A 22,481-nucleotide genomic window follows, 5' to 3' on the forward strand; every position below is an offset into this window, starting at 1 on the left:
TTTAAGGGTAGTGTAGCCTTGAGCGTGCTCAGTGGCAATGTTGACAGTCACTGGAAAGAGGAGAGACCATGGTAAGTTCACAGTTTCTGGGCGAGGTGAGAACGGAAACATTCATAAAGCTCGCAAGGCCTAATTCAGATAAATGATCTTTTTTTTTTTTTTTTTTTGGTTTTTGGTTTTTCCAAGACAGAGTTTCTCTGTGTAGTTCTGGTGCCTGTCCTGGATCTTGCTCTGTAGCCTCCTGAGTGCTGGGATTAAAGGTGTGTGCCACCACCATCCAGCTCAGATAAATCATCTTTAATGATGAGTTGGGTTCAACTGAGTTCCTGAATCAAGCAGTTTCTGGAGTGGGGAGGAACATCTGCTCTTTCCTTAGTCTGGGTAGCTTTCAGGGCATCTTACACCTGATGAGGAACAGGGGTAGAGCCTCTGTGGTAAGTCCAAAAGCGGCTGTGAAATGTGGCGGCAGGACCCAGGCCTTCGACGGCCATAGATGTTCCTTCAGGATTAGACCAAGGACTCACTGTGATGACATCAGAAAGGGCAATCTTACTAGTCAGTATTTAAAAAGAAAAAAAAAAATAGACAGTATTGGGCCTGAGATGGCCCAGCAGATAAAGGTTCTAGAAATCAATTCTGATAACCTGAGTTCAGGCTCCAGGAGGACCCACATGGAAGAAGGAGAGAGCTGATTCTCCTCTAAGCTCCTCCCTCACACACGCTAGGGTGCAGGTACACTCATGTACATGCACACACCACATACACACACACACACACACACACACACACACACACACACACACACACACGAAGGAAGGAAGGAAAGAAGGAAGGAAGGAAGGAAGGAAGGAAGGAAGGAAGGAAGGAAGGAAGGAAGGAAGGAAGGAAGGAAGGAAGGAAGGAAGGAAAGACTGAAAAAAAGAAATGTAATTTAAAACAAAAATCCCACTTTGAGTCATAAACCCTTTGTTTCTGAAGCCAAAAGTGACCGGAGCAAGGTCACCATCATTGGGCTCTAACTGAGCATGGCAGTTTGTCTAGTTGTTCCCTTCCCACAGACAGGAAGTTCCTGATGCATCTACAACTGGGATTCCGACTTAAATACTATTAGGCACTCTATTAGGTCAGTACCTTCAGAATGATTCTCCAATAGGACCTTAGATTCAGTTGTATGTTTTATGGCCTGTACTCTTTACAGGGAGAAAACCCAGCATGTTTTAGTTGAAGAGGAAAAAAGGGTACAAGGAAGTTCTCTGTCTCCTTGTGTTCAGTTGTGTGTTTAGGAAGTTTTGTTTTGTTTTGTTTCTATTGTCCTTTTTTGAGATAGAATCACTACATAGCCATGGCTGGCTGGGAACTTCCTAAGTAGACCAGGCTGGCCTTGAACTCTCAGAGATCCACCTGCCTCCTGATACCAGGCCCTGCCCGTCCTGTCTCTTTTACAGTCCCTTAGTGTGAGGTGGGTCATGACACAGAGTGACAACTCTGTAGGAACATAATTCAGCGTAAGTAGTCAATAGCACAGGTGTGTGGTGGCTGGTCATCAGTGACAATCTGTTTGGCTTCAGAATCACCCAGGAGACACATACCTCTGTGCTTGTCTGTGAGAGTTTGCGAAGAGGCTTAACCGTGAGGGCGCCCACCTGCAATTCAGGCAACAGCATTCCAGGGGCTGGAGTCCAGACTCAGTGCTAAGGGCAGGAGGAGGAAGTGATTGAACCTGTCCTCTTCCTAACCTTGGGCACGAGGTGAGCAGCTGCTTCCTGCCCTGCTTCCACCATGCCTTCCAGCCACAATGGGTGGGCCATATTCCCTTTTCCATGGTGAGCCTGGATGAACCCTTCTTCTCTTAGTCGCTTATTTTGGGTATTTTGTCATCGCCATGGAAAGAGTAGCTAACACAAAAGGCATGCTCAAGTACAACGCTAGGGCCCGAGAGAACTCAGGGAGTCAAACACAATGAAGAGTCCATCTCAAACTTGACTCCCATGGAACCAGGCAGTTTCCCTCCTCCCCCTGACACCTACACTCCAAGCCTATAGCTATGATCCCTGACTAGCGGCATTCGTGAATAAAACAGTGGGAACCATGAAGAGTGGGTGGTAGCGTGCCGGGTGTAAGCCAGGCACTCCTGTGACCTCCAAAGACGGCTTGCTCACTGAATCATTTCCTTTAACATCCTTCTGAAGTATCCTATGCTGAGAGTCCTCTGATCCTCCCACTGAAGAACAGAGACAGCCAATGCGGCATGACTAGAAGAGTACCCTTGTGGGTGATCTTTCTGTATGTTTGATAAGTAGGTGTGAAATCTACCCCTGTAGCAAATTTCTAGTATCCAATAGGAAATTACTAATGTTAGCCCTGTGCTGAATGCTAGAGCTTTAGACCTAGTGACCTGAAAGTTTGTGTCCTTTGACATATATCTCCCTGTCTGTCCTTCCTCATCCTGGTAACTACTGTTCTGCCCTTCATTTCTGTGTTTTCAGTATGTGTGCATATGTTCACATGTGTATGTGTGTGTTTGTTCGTGTGTGTGAATTCCATATAAGTAAGAAATGTACCCCGATGTACCCTCAAATGTATCCAGTTTTAGAACAACCATTTTTCCAGCTTCCTCTTTCAAAACCCACGAGACAAATGCAGGAGGATGTCATTAGGCAGGACTTGAAGGGGAATTACTTAAAAGGTGGCAAACTCAGCCAGAAGGTGCAGCATTTTACCCTCACCCTTCTTTTCTCCTACTACCTAGACAACAAATGTGGCGGTGGGTGCTCCAGCAGCAATGATGTCACCTTGAGAGGACCTGAGGATGGAAGCCCTGAGTTAAGGATGGCCAAAGGAGAAAAATGGAAGGAGCCTGAGCTGACGACTTTGTGGCAACCTTGCAACCCTGATCCCGCCACTTGCAAACATTTTTCTAACTGAGCAAACGAGGGGACTCTCTGTCTTGGTGAAATCCATTCCTCTCAGAACATCTACACCCAAATGCCCAAGGCCCCTTAATCCATTCTCTGGGGGTGGTGGCGAGGAGTTCTGCCCCCCTTGGTCCCGCTTTCCCAGAGAGTTCATCAAAGAGTTTTCTCAGGAGAGGCTTGATGGTTCTCCAACAGCAAGATAACGTTTGAGTCACTGTTGACTGAAAGTGGAGCCTTCCAGACTGGATGACTGGATGTTCTAGACCCACAACTCCTACTGTCCGAAGCTCAGCGGAGAACACACAACTCTGCCCCAGCCATCTTCGACATTTCAGAGAAACACAACAATGAAAAAGTTAGTAGACAAACCAAAACAAAAAACTAGAAAAGCTGGTGTCATTGTCGCCCTTCGCCAGCCAAGTGAGACAACATCTCCTTCGTCTGTGCCAACAGCTGGAGTGTTGGAATCAAAGATGGACTAACATGCATCCACATGATGGGGTAAAACAGCTTGGGATTGGACAAACAGATAAGGAAAAGCAAATCGGTTAAAGGGAATTTCTTTTTTTTTAGTGTTTCTCATATATATGTATATATATATATACACACACATATATATACATACACACATATATATATACATACACACACACACACACACACACACACACACACACACACACACACATTAGGGCCAATCATTTGGGTTTGGATAGCCATTTAGGGTGCTTGTCTCTGAAGAAGACTAATTCTTTACTACATGGTATTACTAATTGCTAACACTGTCCTACCTGAGAAAAGTACTTTCTCCAAATGACAAAAACTGTTGAGAACAAATTACACCTTCTTAATAAACTTTATCCGAATTTGGTTAATGTTTACAAAATGCTGCGGAAATGTATAGGGCATCCCAGGAGACCAGAGGCTATCACTGAGAAAAACAAACATCAAGGCATCATCAACATCTAAGGCATCGACTCTTAGTTCACAGCAGGCAAAAGCAGCAAGTGTGAAGGGAACTTATACCTCCCAAATAAAGGGGCAGGCCCTCACTGAGCCATGGATCACAACTAAGGGACAATGTATATCACGACAAAAGCCGCAGGGGCCTTGTGAGTCGTGTCAACAAATCATGTCACAGAACTGCTAACATGTGATAGACACTACAATAAAATTCCCTGTCAGGGTTTGCTTGCACCAAGCAGGGTACTGGTGTGTCTATACCCACACAGAAATGTGTCACTAGGCTGATGTCTTTGGCTGTGGACTGTGAATTCACTGGGAATCGTCTGTGTTTATGCCACATCTTCATTTAGCAATCACTATACATATAAAATCTACACAGACATTGCACTCACTGATAAGGTGTAAATGTTGGATTTAATTTTTTAAAGTCATTCTATGAAAATGGATCAAAAGCTTGGTTAAAAACTACTCTGTGATGACAAGTTGCTTTTAAAAAACAATGTTGGCCGGGCGGTGGTGGCGCACGCCTTTAATCCCAGCACTTGGGAGGCAGAGCCAGGCAAATCTCTGTGAGTTCGAGGCCAGCCTGGGCTACGAAGTGAGCTCCAGGAAAGGCGCAAAGCTACGCAGAGAAACCCTGTCTCAAAAAACCAAAAAAAAAAAAAAAACAATGTTAAGTTGGAGGTAGCTAGGGCTATTCAAACATGTAGTAAAACATGAAGTGCTGTTGTCTCTGCCCTCATCTGCTTTGAAGATGTCTGCAAGAGCCCTTTCACTGTAGAGAAATGAAGAAGTGGAATGCGGATGGGATGCTGTGGGCAGAGTTTACTCAAAAAGAATATGAATCATTGCATGTGGCATTCAAATAAAGAACCTTGACTTCACAGCGCAAATGTGTACTTATATAAGCTATGTCTGTGTCAAAATTACGTACGTAACGTTTTCTGGTTTTCTTTTCCAGTCTCAAGGGTATCAGAGGAGCGGCTTCTGCTGTGCAGCATTAGGAGGCTCTGCAGTGTCCACCACTCACTGAAATCACCGACAGTCCCTCCATTTAATGGGACAGTTGTCAGGTAAAGGCGGCTGACCCCTGATCTACAAAGCACAACACAACGCAGGTAGATGTTCCCCACACTTCTGTCTGCTGCTCGTTACCTCTCTCTCATGCCCAGTTCAACTTGTCTGAAACGGGACCTCCCTCCTGATGCTTCTTCTCCTGCTGGGGTCCCCATGTCTTTCACTGGCATCGCCCTCCACCCCAAGGTACCCCCGATGCAAAAAATAATATTTGCAGATATGATTCTGTACATTAGAGACCATGAAGACTCCACCAGAAAACTCTTGGATCTGATAAACAGCAAAGTGGCAGGATATGAAATTACTAGTAAAACTGGTAGCCTCCCTTCATAAACAATTTCAAAACCACTCTTCACAGAAAAAAAAAATCTTAAAATTCCTATGGAACCAAAAATCTCTGGGATAACCAAAGCAATTCTGAGCAAAAAGAATGATTCTGGAGGTGTGGCCACAGCTGATTTCAAGGTGTACTACAGAACCATCAGAATAAAAACAGCTTAGTTATGTGCCTACACAGCTACCTGATGTTTGTCAAAGATGTCAAACATATACACTGGAGAAAAGACTGTCTTGGGCAAACAGCGTGTGGGCATACACACAGAGAGTGATGAGACCAGATCTGTATCTCCCACTCCACACAAAATCAACTCCAAAGAGATCAAAGACCTTCATGCAAAACCCAAAACTCTGGAACTACCAAACAGGAAAAGACTTCAAGATACAGGCATAATCAAGGACTTTCTGAACAAGTCTCCAGTCATTCAGGAAATAATGCCAACACTTGACAAACGGGACCCTATGAAACAAAAATGCTTCTGCTCAGCAAAGGAATCAGTCAACTGAACGAAGAAACAGCAAAAAGGATGAAAGAAAACCTTTGCTATTTATGAACGTTATAGGGGGATAATATCTAGACTATAGAAAAAAACTAAGAAAACTAAACAAGAACTCAAATAACTCAGTAATAGATGAGCTAATGAGGTAGACAGGTCTCAAACGATGAAATGGCTCATAGATATTCAACCTCACTGGGCATCCGAAAAAATACAAATCATGTTTAGATTCCATCTCACTCTGGTCACAAAGAAAACAACAAATGCTGGTGAGGATGTGGCAGAGGGAACCTTTACACACTGCTGGCAGGATTAGAAATTTGTCCAGCTGCTATGGAAGTCAGTATGGAGCCTCCTCTGAAAACTAAAATTAGATCTTGCATAGGACCTGGGTACACCACTCCTGGATTTTTCCAAAGGACTCCGAGTCAACACATCACAGAGACAATTGCACATCCTGATTATTGTAGCACAGAACACAGCCCCATGGAACTAAGCTAGGTACCCATCTACAGAGGACTGGGTTAGGGAAATGTGGTGTATGTACAAGTGTGCATGTGTGTCTGTGACAGCCAAGGTCAATCAATGTCCAGTGTCCTCCTCTATTGTTCTCCACTTAGTTTTTGAGACAACTTCTCTCACTGGACATAAAAATGCACTGACTGGCTAGGGTAGCTGAGCAACTACTCTGAGGAATCCACCTGTTTCCTTCCCCACCATACACATAGACACACATACATACACACACATGCACACACACTTACACACATATACATATAGGCAGACACACATAACACATGCATACACGCACATGCATACATATACACACACATACATACACACACATGCATACACACATATCCACTCATATGCACACACATACATACACACACAGATACACATACAGATACACACACACTTTGCATAAATTCTAGGGATCTGAACGTAGGTATTTACTCTTGCAAGGCAAGCACTTCACTGAGCCATTTCCTACTCCCTCCAACTAAGTTTGAATTATGTGTTTAATCATTTTCCAATAAATAGCTCAAACAAATTATTGTCTAATGCTGTGATAGATAATGTTATGTCAGTTTGACACAAGCTAAAGTCACCTGAAAAAGGTCTCCATAATACCCAACTATAGGGCATTTTCTTAATTAGTGGTTGATGGGGAAGAATCCAGCCCATGGTGGGTGGTGCCAATCCTGGGCTGGTGGTCCTGGGTTCTATAAGAAAGCAGGCTGAGCAAGCCATGAGGAGCAAGCCAGTAAGCAGCACTCCTCCATGGGCTCTGCATAGGCTCCTGCCTCCGGGTTCCTGCCCTGTTTGAGTTCCTGCCCTGACTTCCCTCAGTGATGGACTGTGGCGTGGAAGTGTAAGCCACATAAACCCTTTCCTTCCAAACTTGTCATGGTGTTTCATCACGGCAATAGTAACTAAGTCAGCCGCTGAGAAGAAAAGTCCAATTTCTAACATTATTCTTATAGCACCTGATCTGAAGGTTTTTGTTTTATGTCATGTCTTCTCAACTAGGGGGAATCTCCAACCTCAGAGTAGATTCGGGGCCTGTCAATTAGTTGTTAGAGCTCTGAATGTGTTGCCCTATGAAAATGCTGGTGCCAATAATGGTAGGACGTGACACTTACCATATTTAGTCACTGTTCTACTGCTGTGAAGACACACCATGACCAAGGCAACTGTGTTGGTCCATTGTCATCAGGGTGGGGGCACAGTGGGAGAAGGTAGCACTCACAGAACTGGAGCAGTCGCCAGCTACATCCTGATGCACAGGCAGAGAGCCAGAGACCAGGCCTGGCAAAGGCTTAACGAGGTCACACCTACTCCAGCAAGGTGGCATCTACAGAGCCTATGGGGGCCGTTCTTGTTCAAACCACCACACATACCCACCCAGCCTCTAAAGGCTGTTTACGTTGGGGTGTGCCTCTTACCGTGGGATCTGCTGCTAATGGGAGCATACTTTGTCTTGCTGTGAGTGTGTTTGATATCCTGAGGGGTTGGGGTACCGCTGGGACGGAAGGAGAATGGGAAGGTATGCATTTCAGAAAGTGTACGGGCTGAGGAGAGGAGAAAGAAGGAGGAATATAAGATGCAACTTAGGCTACAGTTCCTAGGAATCCCTAGGTTATTCCTCCTTTCATTATAGCTCCTGACTCACACACATCCAGGCTGATTTTCTTTCTCGGAGTGACTCAGCACTATTGGCTGGTTAGGCCCCACCAGGCTCCTCATGGGAGCTGCAGACACTGAGAGATGTTTGTCTGCATCTAAACACTAAGGCCAGAAGAACTCCTTCCCTCCCAGTTGTAACTCCAGGTATCGCCAAATGGCCTGAGGGGTAAAATAAAACCATCCCTGCCTGTGAACTGCAACACTCCTCAGAGTCAACATTTTCTGTTTTTATGTGCAGAAGAATCATGTAGAGGGCTTAACAAAATGCAGGTCCTCTGCCTCATATATTCTGGTCCAGGATAGAGGTTAGAAATCAAGATTTTTGCCGGGCGGCGGCGGCACACGCCTTTAATCCCAGCACTCGGGAGGCAGAGCCAAGCGGATCTCTGTGAGTTCAAGGCCAGCCTGGGCTACCGGGAGAGATCCAGGACAGGCACCAAAACTACATGGAGAAACCCTGACTCGGAAGAAAAAAAAAAAAAAGAAAGAAAAGGAAAAATAAAAAGAAATCAAGATTTTTAACAGATGTAGGAGTTCCTTGGAAGACTTTTGGAAATAATACAATGAAGAGTTAGTAAGATAAAGAAATATCTTCATCTTGCAGAAGGTTTTTACTCTATTGCTCTGAGGGATCAGAGAGAAGGTTCTGGTAGGGCCAAGTGAGGGGACATGGTGAAGTACCAAGGTCAAATTTAGTCATACACACACACACACACACACACACACACACACACACACACACACACACACACCACCTAGCCTCAAAGTATATACCTTTGAATGTCCATTCCTCCCCACAATGAGACAAATTTTGTTTGTACAAAGCTTTTGCCTCCTTTTCTTTTCTCATTTTATCCTGTCCCTAACCACATGAGAAATCTTATCAAGTTCAAGCAAAATTTGTTTTAAAAGTTTTCTCGCTCCCAAACAACTGCTATACAAAGTGACTGCTGACACACACAGACTCTTTGTGAAGTGTGGACAGCCTGTTCCAGGGTGCTGCCACATTTACAGGACAGCAAAGGCTCTTCCCACAGAGGAGGCAGGGTCCCTCCCTCAGTTCTGTCCCCAAGTACTCTTTGTCCCACTACATAAAAGAAAGAAACCCCAGTATGCTTCCTCAAAAAGACATCTCAGTTTGTCAGTCCGGTTTTCTCATCTGGAAAATGAAAGATAAAGAGAGGGGCTGGAAGCTTCTTCACGTGGCCATGCCACAGGCTGATGTGCAAACGGAGCCACCTGTGGGCACAGACAGCCAACGGGGGTGAGCGGAGCTGAGCGGAAGGGGTGTAGAGCCACCTTGACCCGCACATGAAGTGCGATCTGCAGGCCACTTGCTGGACTGTGTGCTGGGAACCACAGCTGGCTCGTTCTTGCAGCGTTGATTGAGTGGAAGGTGTGCATGGAAGATGAAGTCATAGTCAGGAAACGGCGGCCAGGAATCCCAGCACACTGCGTCACTCTGCTCCAACGTGGACACATGCCACCCACAAAATGCTCCTTAAACAAGAGAGAAATGGACAAAGCCTATGTTCTCTGGGGTCTGCTACGGTTTGGATATGGTTTGACTATGTCCCCAAAGATTCAGGTATTGAAGTGTGGGTCTTAGTGTGGCACTATCAGGAGGTGAGGGAATCTTTGAAAACTGGAACCCAGCAGGAGGAGAGGACAGAGAATTTGGTCTTTGGGTGCGTTCCCTCGGAAAGTTCTCACAGCACCCTAATTAGTTCCCACAGAAGTGAGTTGCTATAAAAGAAGAAGCCTGGACCCTGAATCACTCTGGCTTTTTATCTCTCCCATAACCTCCCTCTCACTATGTTTTCATCAAGATGCCATCTACCATATTATGATACAGTCAAGGGGCTGTCACCTGAGACCAAGTAGATGGGGCTGTCCAGTCCTGGACTTACCGCCTCCTAAGGTGTGAATTGAGTCAACCTCTCTTCTTTATATGTTATTCCAACATTGGATAATTCTTATAGCAATGGAAAACAGACTAATACAGGCTCTCTCACACTCTCTTTTACTTTCTTGCTATTATTTTAAGACTACTTTCCTATAAGAAAAAAGCTTTCACTTTGATCATTGGTGCTTTCAAAAGCACGCTCACCATCTTAACCAGGTAGAGCCAACCTGCAATAGAACATCCAATGCAGGGAACCAGGAGAAATAAGCAAGGCGAGCTTAGGAAACCAGAGTGTTAGCCAGTTATCTGGATTCTACCACTAAGGGGATGTGTGGTCTGAGGCAAGGCGCTACTTATAACTAAGCCTCTGTTTGCTCAACTGTAAGAGCTTAGGCTTATTGATCCCTATGACTGTTTTTCACTACTGTCCAGTGGTGTGAAAGAACTGGAGAGGTCAAGGGATGTGTAAGGGTCTCAAGAGAAGCTACTTCCCATATGTATTGCCCTGCTCCCCCCCCCCACTCCCTATACTCCACCCCTACCCTCTCTACATCCACCAGCTCCACTCAGGAGTAATATGCCTTTCCTGCCTCAATGGTGGCAGCCAGCTGAGGACCACACAGAAAGGGACAAGAGCCACCCACTGTGTCCCTGAGGCCATTCCTTCAAATGGCCACCAAGAAGCTACAAATAATTTTCTTCAGGAAGCTCTAATAACAGAGATCCTGATAATACAGATGAATGGAAAGGAAGCCTTGACTCAAGCTCCAAGACAGCATTTTGTTCCAACTTCTGGTTTTAAACAGGAACAAAAGAAGCCCCGGGGGTGAAGTGACCCACCCAAGGTCATACAGCCAGTTGGTATCAGAGCCCCTGCTTTAGTTCAGTCCTGTAAAGAGAAAGGAGTGGCGCACGCCTTTAATCCCAGCACTCGGGAGGCAGAGGCAGGCGGATCTCTGTGAGTTCAAGGCCAGCCTGGGCTACCAAGTGAGTTCCAGGAAAGGCGCAAAGCTACACAGAGAAACCCTGTCTCGAAAAACCAAAAAAAAAAAAAAAAAGAGAAAGGAGACCTGGAGCCACCGAGTGCTGGTGCTGGGAGATGGGAGCACTGCCCTTGGTGTAACTCTAGTCCTGGGCTCCCCACAAAGTTCACAGGTAATATCGTGGGCTATATCCAGAACAGACAAAGAGGATGCAGAGCGTTAGCTTATTGGCTCACAAATCAGACACATCCTTAGACAGGGATCATCTCAGGAAAGGAGCAGCCTGTGATAGCTACAAAGGAAAGGAAGGAACCCCTCAACTCATGGACAGCTGCTGAACAGTGGTGAGGCCCATGTGAGCAGACGTGTAATTAAGACGAGTCCTCCCAACAGGAGCAGGCCTTAATCCAGCTGTTCCTGCTCCTGAAGGAGAGGATTTGGCCACGGGCACCAAGGAAGACCGCTGTATGAAAAGAGTGGCTATGAGGAGAGGGATGCACCTGTCACCGCCAAACACCCAGGACTGCCGGCAGTTACCGGAAGCTGTAAGAGGTGGGCTGTTTTAGAGAAGACAGGCTTCTGCAAGGGCCACTAGTGGAGGTCTCCAAGGTGCCTCTTTCTGCCTTAGTCTTTGAATTCTGTTAGGGTTGGAGAGTGGTGGGAAATAAAACTGACGTTCTGAAGGAGAGAGAAGGAAGAAAGGGCCCTGGAGTCATCAGAGGCTGGCGCAAGGTTCTCAAGAACTCAGAGCTTGCTCCTTTTGATCCCACACTCACTGCCTGTTGTACAGGGCACCTCAGACCAACATGAGCACCAACTGATGACTAGAGTGCCTTGGGAAGACCTCAGAGAGGTGAGCCTTTGTCCTATGGTGAAGACAGAAGTCATCGTTTGACCCTATGTGATGAACTTCACCCACTCCAGTACTTTACCTATACTACAGTTCTACTCCTAGTTTGGTAGCTCACAAAGAATGGGTCGTTAGGCCACCTTCCCCGAGAACCTTCCAAGAGAATCAAAATTCTAGCTAAGTGAAAGTTCCTTAAAAATAGGCTCCTCTGTGAGTTCAAGGCCAGCCTGGGCTACCAAGTGAGTTCCAGGAAAGGCGCAAAGCTACACAGAGAAACCTTGTCTCGAAAAACCAAAAAAAAAAAAAAAAAAAGGCTCCTAGGAGTCATAGAAAAATTTTTGATAGAATTACTAATTCTACATCTTAAGACCACAAGAAGAATCATTTCATTTTTTTTAAGGTTGTTTAACCCAAAAACTCTAACTTAGGGTAGATAGAAAACGGAGTCTCTGTTGCAATGAATGAAGATACCATCGCAATGCTAACCCCGACCCAAAGGATACAGCATCTCCACCCAAGGGCCTGGCTTTCTTTCTGTTTACCCTGCTTTCCCACTCTCCACCGGCATCACTGACATTTGAAACAGGACACCAACTTGTCTATCTATTAAAAGCTCCGCAGGGATGAGAAGACCCATCTGACGCTTAGAGTTTGTCTATTTTGTTAACCAATGTCCAGGTTCTACAACAGTTCCTGCAATGGGACTGGTTCACAACTTGTGTAAGTTGTACAAATGAGTGACAGGGAGTAGAGGGTAATACATATGTGGATAAGGATGTAGAACATGGGGCTCCTTTTGCCTACAAAATTTGCTCCTAAGCTCTCACTGGACCCATGCCTACTTGCCATTCAGGACATCTCTTGATCCCTTGACCTGAATCTATTGCTCCAAGCAAGCTTTTATTCACATCTTCCACATGCGTGTGCCCATAGACAAGAGTACAGCATTCATGGTGTGTCTTGCTAATACAATTATTTTCACTGAAAATTAAGAGGTTGGTGCTTCATTTTTAGAAACTGGTTCACATCCCAACAGAATTTTCGGGAACAGAAGGCCAGCCAGGGTGGGGCCCTGTGGGGAAGATTGCTAAGAATGGTAAACAGGAGACATGAGTCCAGACCTCACTCTTCTGACTCGAAAAATTAGTTCTTTGGAATTCAGTTTCCTCAGAGACATTTTAACTTGATAACATGACAAATATAATCCCTTTGTTTTTCGAGTTAGGATCTATAACATTATGATATTTTAGGCTTTGTGAAAAAGGCACCTAAAACCATAGATGCAGGTCACAATATTGTAACGTTCATCTGGGTCACAGGGTCAGCACTTCTCCTGAGGTAAGTTATTATCACCGTGAGAAGACAGCTGGCCTCCTCATTAAAAACCCAGAAACACTGGTAAGGGTACCTCCCAGGGAACATGGACGTCACCCAGCAACTCTTCACCCTTAATATTAGACAGGTATGCAAGTGTGAGGAGCCAGCAGGGGGTGCGCGGCGGAAGAAGAGGTGGGGCTGAGGGTAGGCAGCTGAGGCAATGGGCAGGTGCCAAGAGCACAGACTTGGGAGTCGCTCCAAACCATAAAGGGCTGGCTCCCTACAGCTTGACAAATGCAAAGCACTTGTGAACCTTCCACAAACATGCAAGCCTGGCCAGGGTGTGCTGCTCCCTATGGAGGGCAGGAGCTGGGCTCCACATGCTTATCTTTGTTAGGGGCTGTATCAAGTCACCCCCAAACCCCGTTCTCTTTGCAATCCTTCCAGCATCCAGCATTAAGCCTTCCTTGAGAGCTATGTGGTCGGTTTGCAATGCTCACACTTCAGTTTCTACTGTCTGTTCTGACTTTTTAAGAGCTGAGGAGACTGCTTACTGGTATACCAGCACCTCTGATAAGATATCTGCTGTAATCTGATAAGTCAAAAGTAAACTTAGGAATTCTCTTTCCTAATTTACTCCATTTTTGTCTCTGGTACCGTGAGTGTCACCCAAGACTTAACTTTGGTTAAGTCTTACTCTTCATTCACCAGTCTTCATCCTACATCCTACATCTACACCCTCCGTGAAGAACAGCAAACAGTCTCACTGGTCCCGGGCATGTCTCACTGGTCCCGGGCATGTCTTCCTGCTCCCACAGGAGCTAAATAAACCAGCAGGTGGATCTTTTAAAAACCATATTCGTGGTTTGCCTGTGAACCTATGAGGGTCTTGCTCACCAGAGTTTATAGCCTCTTCATTTGGCCCTTGGGGAACTTGATGACCACTGTCTCTTCCCTGCTCTAACTTGTTCAGTTCCTGAGACTGTGTGCCAGCCACCCACCCCCCCACCCCCGCCCCACACAAACACACACCTGCTTCTCTCACTCTCCAGGACAAACCCCATGCTTCCCTGGAGGCCTCACAGTGACTTGCCATTGTCATGGCAACTTCATAAATCTCAGAACCCCGGGGATGCAGAGATGGCTTAGGAGTTAAGAGCATTGGCTGTTCTTCCAGGGGACCTGGGTTCAATTCCCAGCACCCACATGGCAGCTCACAACTGTCTGCAACTCCAGTTCCAGGGGAATCTGACACCTTCACACAGGCAGGCGAAACAAATGCACATAAAATAAAAATAAATAAATTATTTTTTTTTTTAAAAATCTCAGAACCCAACTACATCCTCTCTTCCCAAGCTCCCCAAGTATCCTCACAATATACATCAGTTGTTGAACATTGCCCTCCTGTTACCACATACCTTGAGACCTGAGCTCTAAAAGACAGAGGCTCCGTCTCTACTTACTCAGGGTTGGGCCAGGACAGACACAATGCCAGTGAGGAGCCGGGCTGTAGACATGCACAGGATCAGGCCTTTCTCCTCCTGTGCAGGCTACTGCTCAGGCTAGCTCCAGAGACAACACTCAGGACTTTCCTAGGCTTTCAGAAGTGCTTGTTAAATGTCAAGTTAAAAAAAAATAATAAACCAAGTCCAGTCTCTGGTATACCACACATTCCTCTATCTTAGCACGAAATCTCTACTGTATTCACCTCAAGTATAGCAGCAGAATAACCTATTAGGTTTCAACTATGAATCCAACAAGAAATCCTTGACACTGGACCAGAGGAGACCAGAAGTTGCCATCTTGTCTGTCTCTATGAGAAGATATGTCTGCACCAACAGCTGCCTACCGGTCAGCAAGAGCTCACATCCTTGGAGCAAAGAGGGTCTGACTCTGGTACATGCCGGGTCCCTGTAGGAAATCTGTACGGCCGAGTCCCTTCTACAGATACAATGGTAGGAATGTCTTCTTGCAACCTAGAGCCCAGCCAGGTAAGGTGAAAGCCCTGCCGAGAACAAGGCTGCCCTCCTGCCAGTGCCCAGGGAGCAGACCTTAGGGACTTACCCTCACAGAGTAGTTCAGACCGGACCCCAACAGGTGCTGCACAGAGTGCCTGTCCTGCCTGCCTCTGGGGGTTGGCTGTCCAGGGCCAGGCAGTGGACAAGCATCAGGAGGCAAGGGGGTGGCCCTGTGTCCCACCTGGTCCGGATGCGGTGTAGGAGCAGGCCCAGTCCTGTTTAGACGGGTTTCTGGGGAAGCTGGAGTGCTTGGCGCTTGATCCTGGCTCTCCTGGAGCTTCAGCCGGGGCACCTCTTTGGTACCCAGGCAAAAGGCTTTCAGACTCAGAAAAGTGACGGGGTTGGCCAGCTTCATGCTGGCCATACGGGGGATCAAGGTACACAGCGCAGTGGGGCTCTCTTGGGTGGGCACAGCGGCATCTTCAGCCGGCAGGTGAGGGGCCAGGGCTGGGTAGGGAGGCGGCGACGAGCCCTTGTTTCCAACCGAGCCTCCGGGGCTCCCTTCATCCAAAGACGTGATGGACTCGTTCCGAAAGCGGCTGTACTTGGCCCTGTGAAGCATCCCCAGGTGCGCAAAGAGTCCTACATACAGAGCGAGTCCTGCCTGGCTGTCCTGGCTGCGTTCTCGCATAGCCTTGGAAGTGCTGAGACGGGCCACCGAAGCCTAAACTGCTTCGCTGTCCGGTAGACCCACAGGACAGCCACCTTTCACTTCTGCCCCGGAGGCCACCCGCCCGGGTCCCTGACGGCTCAATGATGACAGCCCAGGAAGATGCCTCCCGGCTCTGATGGCAGTCCCTTCCCGGCCCTGGCAGAGGCCCCGGGGCGGGGGGAGGGGGGAGTTCCTCACCCCGGAGTCCCCCAGGCTGGGGCAGCGGGTGCTACCACGTCTTTAGCCTTAGCAAAAATAGTTATCCCCTTTCCCTCGGCGCATAGGAACTTTCAAACCTGCTCCCTCCAGCTCCCACGGGGCGGGGCAGCGACTGGCCCATTAACCCTTTATTTGTTTCCGTGATTGCTCATTTCAAAGGGAAAAAATAAAAAAGCACATAAGAGTCAAAGGCCCTTCTGTATGGGCTGGGGTTATGACGGCTGCCCTCTCTCGGAGGATCTTGGTTCTGGGCCACCAGCCAGGAGTCCTAGCGACGGGCGCTGGTCCGCATTGTTCCTCCGGCTTGAGGTCCGGGCATCCTCGGTGCAGCTCCGGTCCGATCCCGGCCGGCCCACCCCTTCTCAGGGCTCCCTTCCCTCCCGGACCCTCCTGCAGTCTCCTTCAGGAGCCTGTGCACAGCAGAACGCTGAGCTGAGCGGATGATACGCAGGCTGTTGAAATTTTTATGAATGAATTTTGCCGAATGAATTTCCCTCGTTGTGTGAGAGCTAATAAATCTGTGAATGGAGCCGAGAATAGATGTAATTGACTGACCGGTTGGGGTGGGGTGGGGGTGCCGCTTGGTTTTCGTCCAATCAGGCTGCAGCTTCATGAGTCATGCACAGTGAATATACTAAACTAGTAGCCCGGAGAAACGGAGCCTGGCGGGAGAAGAGGGAGGGTGGTATCTGAAGAACAGGTTAGAAGTAAAGGCAGTCTTTGCTTCTGGATCGTCAGTATGCTGGGAAGCGGAAGATTACAAATCGATTTCTTTCTTGTTGAGACGGGGAGGGGAGAGAAAAGAGCTAGAAATTAGATATACAGTGCCGTGGACATTAGGGCATATGGTATACAAATAACTCTTTGCGAAGCCTAGATTCATTTTCCTTAGAAACGTATTTTTTTTTTTAATTGATTGCCGCTCCATCTTCCGTCTGGTGTAATTTCCTGAGCCCATCAAATGCCCCGGGAAGACGGCAGTGAAGTCAGAGCACACAGGAAGCGAGAGCCCCAGCTGGGCAGAGGAAATGCAGGTTCATTCAGGAGCTGAGAAGAGAGACCGGCTGAGACTCTGGGGTGGGGGTGGGGTGAGATTCTCCGGGAGGAAGCAGCTGAGGTTGCATTTCTCTGTGAGCCTTGGCTCTAGTACCTGGGACTATTCATGAATTCAAATACCAAGACAGCAGCCAAGAGAATCTGGGAAGAGGGCCACTTCATCTTCCCACTGACCACAGGCTGCTTTAGCTCCCGAGTGCTCAGGACTTGGCCTGAACTCCCGGGCCATCCAAACACGGGTTTGAATGAACCGAGTGCAGGTGACCAGGAGAAAAGCCACCTCACCCCAGCTTCCTTTGCTCTTGGGCTCAGAATGGCTTTTCGGCACCCTGTCTGCTAACTTTGTTAGCATGTGTTCTTCTCTGGGAAGGTCTTCTGTAGCGTCATACGCTTTCTTTTTCAGTCCTTTCCTTTTGCATCTCCACACTTGGAGAAATCGAAGGGAATGGCTAAATCAGAACGCCTGTGCCCAGGACCTGGGGAGACAGGATGGGTCAAGACAGAAATAATCTGCTTGGTACTTCTGACTGTTCCTCGTTCCTCTCTTTCATCTCCTCTGCTTTCTCCTCCCCACTCCCCACCCCTCCCTTACTTACCCTCTGCCACAGTACCCATCACACTGCCTGGAGAAAGTCCCTTGCTTCTGTGAGTGGTAATGGCCTTGTCTGTGAGAAGCAGCTAGTGAATGGTGTGAAGGGGCTTCTGAAATAACTTTAATCGCTATAAAGTCTTGGCACAATGCTCCAGAGAGTATCTGCCTCCCTAAGCATCCTGGGCAGCATTTTCTAAAGGCCACTGGAGGGCCTGGAGAGATAACTCAGCAATTAAGAACATGAGCTGCTCTCTCAAAGGACCTGAGCTGGGATCTGTGTCAGGCAGATCACAGTACCTCTGGCTCCAGGAAACCCGATGCCCTCTTCTGGACTCCATGGCCACCTGCACACACACACACACACACACACACACACACACACACACACACACACACACGTACTTAAAAATAATAAAACAAATCTTTAAAATAAATAAATAAATAAGTAAAAGGCCATCAGAACCAGGGCGGCCCCCCTGAACAGTGTTCCTTCCTGCTAGAGTATGCTAGGTCATCTTAGCCAATCAAAAAGAAAAAGTACCACAAGTAGGGGACACCAAGAAAGGAATACTGTCTCAAGAAACTATTCCCAGTGCTCATATGGAGCCGGGGAAAAGTGGTAACATTGCTGACTTCTACAAGGCCTGGTGAGGTTGTCCTGCCTGTAGGCCTGAGTGACATGGAAGGCCTTCTCACCCAGCTCTGAGTTGCGCTGACCAGATCAGCATAATAAGGCATTTCTGGAAGCTGCGGACAGAGCTAAGTGAGGACAAACAGATAAGCAAGCAAGCATAACTGCTGTGAGCCATTTCTTCGTCCTGGGAGCCTGGAAGACCTTGACCTGCAGCGGCCAAAAAGCTGTTCAGCAGCCCCAGAGAAGGCTGGCTAAGGGGGTGGGCTCCTTTGCAGGTAAGTAGGTGGGCAAGAGGGGAATACATCATCTCCCGCTAGAAACAGGAACAAAGACAACACCAAGTAATGTTCACTGGAGCGCTGCTGCTGCTGCTGCTGCTGCTGCTGCTGCTGCTGCTGCTGCGTGCCTGCCCTTTAGCTACCAGCCTGCCTGGCAGGATTAGCAACTGGCTGGGCCGCAGGGCTATCTTACACATGCGAAGACCCGAAAGAAAGCAAGTTTAGCAGGCTGGCTCTGGCTATAGCCACTGCCTGCAGTAGCCACTGCCTCCTGAAGACCAGAAAGCCCACATCTAGATTCTGGCCCTTGTTGAGACCACAGGCATCTATCTGATTACTCCCCAGAGCTCTGGCAAACACTTGAAGGAGAAGAAGTGGGGTTTCTTCCTACAGGTTCCAGAATTGTGGAGATGCCCGAGTCTGCCACCTGAGACCAGTCAGAAAGTACCTGCTCCGCCACCGATTTCTTTCCTGTCTCTACTCTGCAAAACGGCCTGTAGAAAAGAAAGTGTATGTGGCCCACCAAGGACTTCTTAGAAGTGAGGATAAACGAGACTAGAGATTATAAGAAACCCTGATGGTCAGACCACTATCCACATACTCTGTGCACTTGGCAGCTTGATGTTGGGAAAAGACCCTTAGCTGGGCTGGCTTGGTGGAACTGGGCTGTGATCCCAGCTCTTCAGGAGACTGGGGTAGGAGGATACAAGTTCAAGGCCAGCCTGGACTAGAGTGAGTTCAAAGCCAATACCTCAATAGCTTCAAAAGAGACAGAACCATGGGTTCAGTCCTTACTACTGTTAGTGGAGAGGGGAGGAAAAGCCACTAGCCTGGGAGTTAGAGCCAGGGGCCGGCTGTTGAGGAAGCTGTTCTGCTTTCTTATCTGTCTGGGGACAGCCACGGGACAGTCACATGGCAGTAGTATGCGGCAGGCTCCTCCTGCAGAGCAGATTCTAAGCTTCACAACTGCACCTGCCCTCGTCACTACTGTCAGTGTTCTGGAAATGATGCCCTCACCGAGGTCTCATTTTGTCCTGGCCACCAACATGGCACAGTATCAAGCTGCTATTCCACTGTCCTCCTGTTCCCACACTGAAACCCGGCACAGGAGGGTCACCGCTGCCGCAATCTCTCCCTTCTTCGATTTGTTACTCCACCACGAGAATCCACATCTCCTTTTTCCCAAATAGATTTTTAAGTAGCTTTTCAAGACTGTTCCCCACTGCAGCTGGATTTGGAAACCTGTTGCTGCTGTGAAAGGCTCCACAAAGATGGTTATCAATGTCTACTCCAAGGCTACCATCTATCCAACTTAAGACAGACAAAAGGACTCGGAGGACTGACCCATGTACCTCCTACGTCTGTTCCCAGGCCTTCGAACCTGGGTTTGCCAGGCCATATTTGTAAAGTGCTTGAAACACAATTATACTTTTTGCTTTTAACTTTCCTCTCTCTCAAAGCTGGGTTTTCTCTAGCTGTTCTCTCGTGCCTGCTCTATTTTAAGAGCAGACACTTTGTTCCTTTACTTTCTCAGGTCCCCAAAGGGCGAATACTTTTGTCCCAGGGTAGCTCCTTCTCAGACATTCCTAATTTAGATGGCTTAATGAGATTTGGGACAACTGAGCAGATGAATTAGATGAGATTCTAGACTTTGTTTGAATCAGTAGGATAATGAGCAGGGAATTTTGAGGACCTTGGGATGAGATGAATGAATGTTGCACATGAAATACAAGAACCTATAGTGGACAGAAACCAGACTAATTAACCTATGGAAAATTGACACCTTAGGTTAGTTAAACTGCTAAATTTACGATGGACTTTTTTGTTTTGTTTTATTCTTAATGTCAACATAGTGACTTTTTGTGTTACATCAGAAAGAAAGGAACATTTTGCACCTGATATTAAGAGAATAGTATGCCCAGCCTGGATTGGAACGTTAACTCTTCCTATTCTCCCTCAAAGCAGATCAAGGTGAAGAGAAAAATCCGGTGTGGGAACTTCATCCACCAGCCTGCCTTGAAGTCATATGGGGAGAATGAAGACAGACTGCCCCGAAGGCCAGGTATTGGAATAGGTCACAGGGCAGGCACCTGTGTTTTCCAAAGCCACCTACATTCTCAGGTTCTTCAGCGCCAGGATAAATGAAAAGATCTCAGGCCACTACTAAAGAAATCCTGGAGCCATGTCTAAAGGCATGAGAGTTAAGGCCAGCCTGGGCTACAGGGTGAGTTCCAGGATAGGCTTCAAAGCTACACAGAGAAACCCTGTCTCAAAAAAAACAAAAACAAAACAACAACATTAGTTTTCAGTGAAATGTTGGAAGGGAGGGAAGGGAATAGCAGTTACCATCACAGCATCTGACATAATGTGAACATCTATAACCCCAGCTAGTGGAGAGGCTGAGGCAGGAAGACCATCAGCTCAAGTCCTGCCTGGGCTTCAGACACAATGCAAGGCCAACCTTCACAACTTCGCAAGAGCCTGTTGCTAAAAGAAAAGTAAGAAAGGGGCCGGTAAGATGGCGTGGTGGGGTGAAGGGACTTGCCGCCAAGCCTGATGACCTGAGTTCAGGACGGAAGGACAAACTCAGTCAGCAAGTTCCCCCCTGACCTCCACATGCATTTGCGCGCGCGCGCGCACGCGCACACACACACACACACACACACACACACACACACACACACACGCACACACCACAAACAAACAAACAAACAAACAAACAAAAAGATGGCTCAGCAGTTAAGAGCACTGGCTGGTCTTCCAGAGGACCTGGGTTCAATTCCCAGCACCCACATGGCAGCTCACAACTGTCTACAACTACAATTCCAGGGAGATTAGTTTGGTGTCATTTCAAGGGTAACTTGAAGACTTTGTCTGGAATAGAGACAAACCATTTCTCAAATGTTGTCACTCTAGGTAGTGAAATGTAAAGTAAAGCCTTTATATCCTCCTTGAAGTGAAATGTAAAGTCTTTGTTCTGGTTTTGAGAGAAATGTTTCAGCAAAGGCTTTGCTGTGTTTGGGTTAATCAGTAGAGGCTGAGAAATTGTTTTGGGACGGTTTGAACCTTGAAGAAATGTTTCTCTGGAGAACCTGCACCTGATGCTATGTGAGAGCTTGCAGCGGCCCTGACCTTGGTCCGAAGACACTCAGGGCAGACCTGGAGTTTGATTACGGCTCGTCATAATCAGAAGGGGCTGAGGTTTGTGTGGGTTGTCTGCTCTCATGAGCAGCAAGAGCAAGAAGACGGTGGTGGGTGGAGCCTTTCCCAGCCCCAATTAACCCTCTCATTGTCTGAACAAAGTAACTGGAGTGAGCTAGCTGGCTGTGAGTCTTTTCTGAGAAGGCTGTACCCTTCTGCTCCTTCAGAAAATGAAGGCTTTAGTGTTTTGGTGAGCTTCTCTACTATGGCACCTACAACCCAACATCAAACAATAACTCTATGGCCTTTGACCCAGTTCGGTCTCTAACTTGGCAGGCTCACTTCATGACTCTCCTGATAGACCGACTATATGAACTTCATGTTTAATTTCTGTTTGAAACCCACCATATGCGTAGTCATTGCCTCTTTTAGGATTTTTGTTTGTTTTTGAGGCAGGGGTCTTGCTGTGTAGCCCAGGCTGGCTTCAGGGAACAAAGCTGGTGTGCAGGCATAGACCTGTAATCTCAGTGTTTAAGAGGTTGAGACAGGAGAATTGTGAGTTCACCCAGCTAACGCTAAGTGTTGCCAAAATACTTTCTCTAAAGTGAGGGTTCTAGGTGAGGGTTTAAGCTGGAAAAGGCTCGTAGCATGGAGGGAACTCAGGGCCCCTTAGTGCTGCCTCTGGGCTACGCCAGAGAACTTTAGGGATTCATTTCACAAAGCTCTATCTCTGTTTTGCCCCTCCCTTGCAGAGCCTGAGGTTGAGGCTGGGGGGGGGGGGGCGCTCAGAAGAGGTGATATGAGCAGGGTTTGCAGTTTATGGCGCTAGTGTGCAGTTTAGGGCCCAGAAAAGA

The 22,481-nt window shown here is 47.4% G+C and overlaps 1 protein-coding gene across 1 annotated transcript in view; it reads right to left on the reverse strand.

The window, feature by feature from the left end:
* Shc4 (SHC adaptor protein 4) overlaps positions 1 to 16,938 on the reverse strand; it is a 99,835-nt gene extending 82,897 nt beyond the window's left edge. The window contains exon 1 of the mRNA XM_006994074.4: positions 15,102 to 16,938. Within this exon, the coding sequence (XP_006994136.2) occupies positions 15,102 to 15,686 (585 nt within the window). The 5' untranslated portion in view covers positions 15,687 to 16,938. The remainder of the gene's footprint in view (positions 1 to 15,101) is intronic.
* Positions 16,939 to 22,481: the final 5,543 nt, after the last annotated feature.

The sequence above is a fragment of the Peromyscus maniculatus genome, chromosome 4, assembly GCF_049852395.1.
Source record: "Peromyscus maniculatus bairdii isolate BWxNUB_F1_BW_parent chromosome 4, HU_Pman_BW_mat_3.1, whole genome shotgun sequence".
NCBI lineage: Eukaryota > Metazoa > Chordata > Mammalia > Rodentia > Cricetidae > Peromyscus > Peromyscus maniculatus.